This window comes from Acanthamoeba castellanii (assembly GCF_000313135.1).
Source record: "Acanthamoeba castellanii str. Neff unplaced genomic scaffold scf7180000084733, whole genome shotgun sequence".
Taxonomy (NCBI): domain Eukaryota; phylum Discosea; order Longamoebia; family Acanthamoebidae; genus Acanthamoeba; species Acanthamoeba castellanii.
Genome location: NW_004457260.1, coordinates 8,083 through 9,991, shown reverse-complemented (window position 1 = coordinate 9,991; position 1,909 = coordinate 8,083). Strand labels below are relative to the sequence as shown.

At 54.4% G+C, this 1,909-nt stretch overlaps 1 protein-coding gene across 1 annotated transcript; it reads left to right on the top strand.

The window, feature by feature from the left end:
- Positions 1 to 94: 94 nt before the first annotated feature.
- ACA1_387100 (RapGAP/RanGAP domain containing protein) lies at positions 95 to 1,558 on the top strand (the record flags this gene model as incomplete). Its single annotated transcript, XM_004333086.1, has 7 exons — positions 95 to 153; positions 288 to 454; positions 590 to 688; positions 776 to 879; positions 956 to 1,055; positions 1,160 to 1,327; positions 1,413 to 1,558. 7 exons carry the CDS (start codon positions 95 to 97, stop codon positions 1,556 to 1,558), a joined length of 843 nt encoding a protein of 280 aa, XP_004333134.1.
- Between the last annotated feature and the right edge of the window lie 351 nt (positions 1,559 to 1,909).

Below are 1,909 nucleotides of genomic sequence, written 5' to 3'. Positions count from 1 at the left end.
TGCGGTACCTGCTCGCGCCTTCTCTCGAGTGGAACCGGTTTGACTCTAACCGACAAGACTCCTTTTTTGTGTGCGGCATGCAACAGAGAGAAGGATGACAGCGATCGCAATCTGGTGCTCGTTCGAACGAAGAAGGGAATTGCGCGAACATCGGTGCCACCGACGTCCTCACCCGCAGAGATTATCAAGTCTCTGAAGTGCGTGCTCGCGCTGCTTACTGGCCCTCTTCTTCTTGCTGCTCTTTTGTCAATTGGCAAACGGTCGTTTGACGCGGTGCGGCGGTACAGATCACATACGCCAGTGCTTGCCAACGCCAAGTTCTCCAAAGTCAAGGACCCCGCGCTCAACACAGATCTGCTGGACATGGAACGGAAGATGATTGCCAAGAACTACAAGTTCGGCATCCTCTACGTCAAGGAGGGCCAGACCAAGGAGAACGAGATGTTCGCCAACGGTACGCACACATCAGATCTTCATCTTCATCTTCGTCTCTCTTCATCAGCAACACCACAAAACAAGACACAGCGGGCGACAGTGCGCGGTGTGGAATGTATATGCGTTGCTGATCAGTCCTATTTGCTGCCCATAGTCGAGACCTCTGCGGCCTTCGATGAGTTCCTCGAGTTCCTGGGCAACCGAATCGTGCTGCGGGACTGGAAGGGCTTCCGAGGCGGCCTCGACGTGAACAGTACGCTCGCCGCCCATAGAGTGTGTTGCGCGTGGGCGGGGGAGCAAGCCCAGAGCGAGAGAGAACTGACATCGAGGTGCCCTGCAGGGGACTCTACGGGAACACACAGTGTACATACCCGGTTCAAGGACTTCGAGATCATGTTCCACGTATCCACACTTCTGCCCTTCAACCCTGCAGACGAACAGCAGGTACGACCAGACGCAACGAGCGAACAGTGAGAGAGTTGTATTGTGTGCTCACTCTCGCGCTCACGATCATCACCAGCTCGAACGTAAGCGACATCTGGGCAATGACATCGTGGTCATCATCTTCGTCGACGGATCCACGCCCTTCTCTCCAAGCCTCCTCAAATCAGAATTCAATCGTAGCTTCCACCACCGCCACCACACTGCCCATCACACCCCTCAGAGCAACTCTCATACTTTACCGCCACTTTTTCTTCTTCTTCTTCTTCTTCTTCTTCTACAGATACGTTCGTCGTGGTGCAACCACACGCATCACCACAGGACGACGGCAAGACATTCTACAAGATCGGGTTTGCCGACAAAGTGGGCGTGCGGTCGTATGCGCCTCTTCTGCCAGACCCGCCAGTGTTTGAGAAGAATCAAGCCTTCCGTCACTGGTTCATGACCAAGCGTACGCCTGGCCAGCATTGCTTTCATGCTCTGTGTACACTCGGCCTGATGTTTCCTTCTTCTTCTTTTGATGCCTGATGGTGCAGTGGTGAACGCCGAGCGAGCGTCGTTGCACGCTCCGGGCTTCAAGGGCAAGATACAGCGTACGCGCATGCTCCTGTTGAAGGACATGATCGAGAAGTACTGCAAGAAGGACATCATGCCCAACGCCGACTCCTTCTCCATGGGCTGACAGCTTCCGACTGCCGCTTGAAGCACCACCCCACAAACCCCACACACGCAACATCAACTGATGTCGTCGTTTCTGCTCTGCCCCAACAGCTCAGTTCGTTCCTCCTCTGGAACGCGCCACTCGGTTCGGGCCGAATAGCCTTTAATTTTCGCGTCCGTTGCGGCGGCAGAAAACAATTAGAAATACATCGAGCGATGCAAATGATCGTTTAGATTACACACTTGCTGCACACGATAGCCCGCCCGATTGAGGTGGTGAATGCGTGGCGGAGGACAACGATTACTTGCTAGCACCACACCATCCACTGCACGCACCTACGCTGCTCGATTTACGCATCAACACAGACCATCA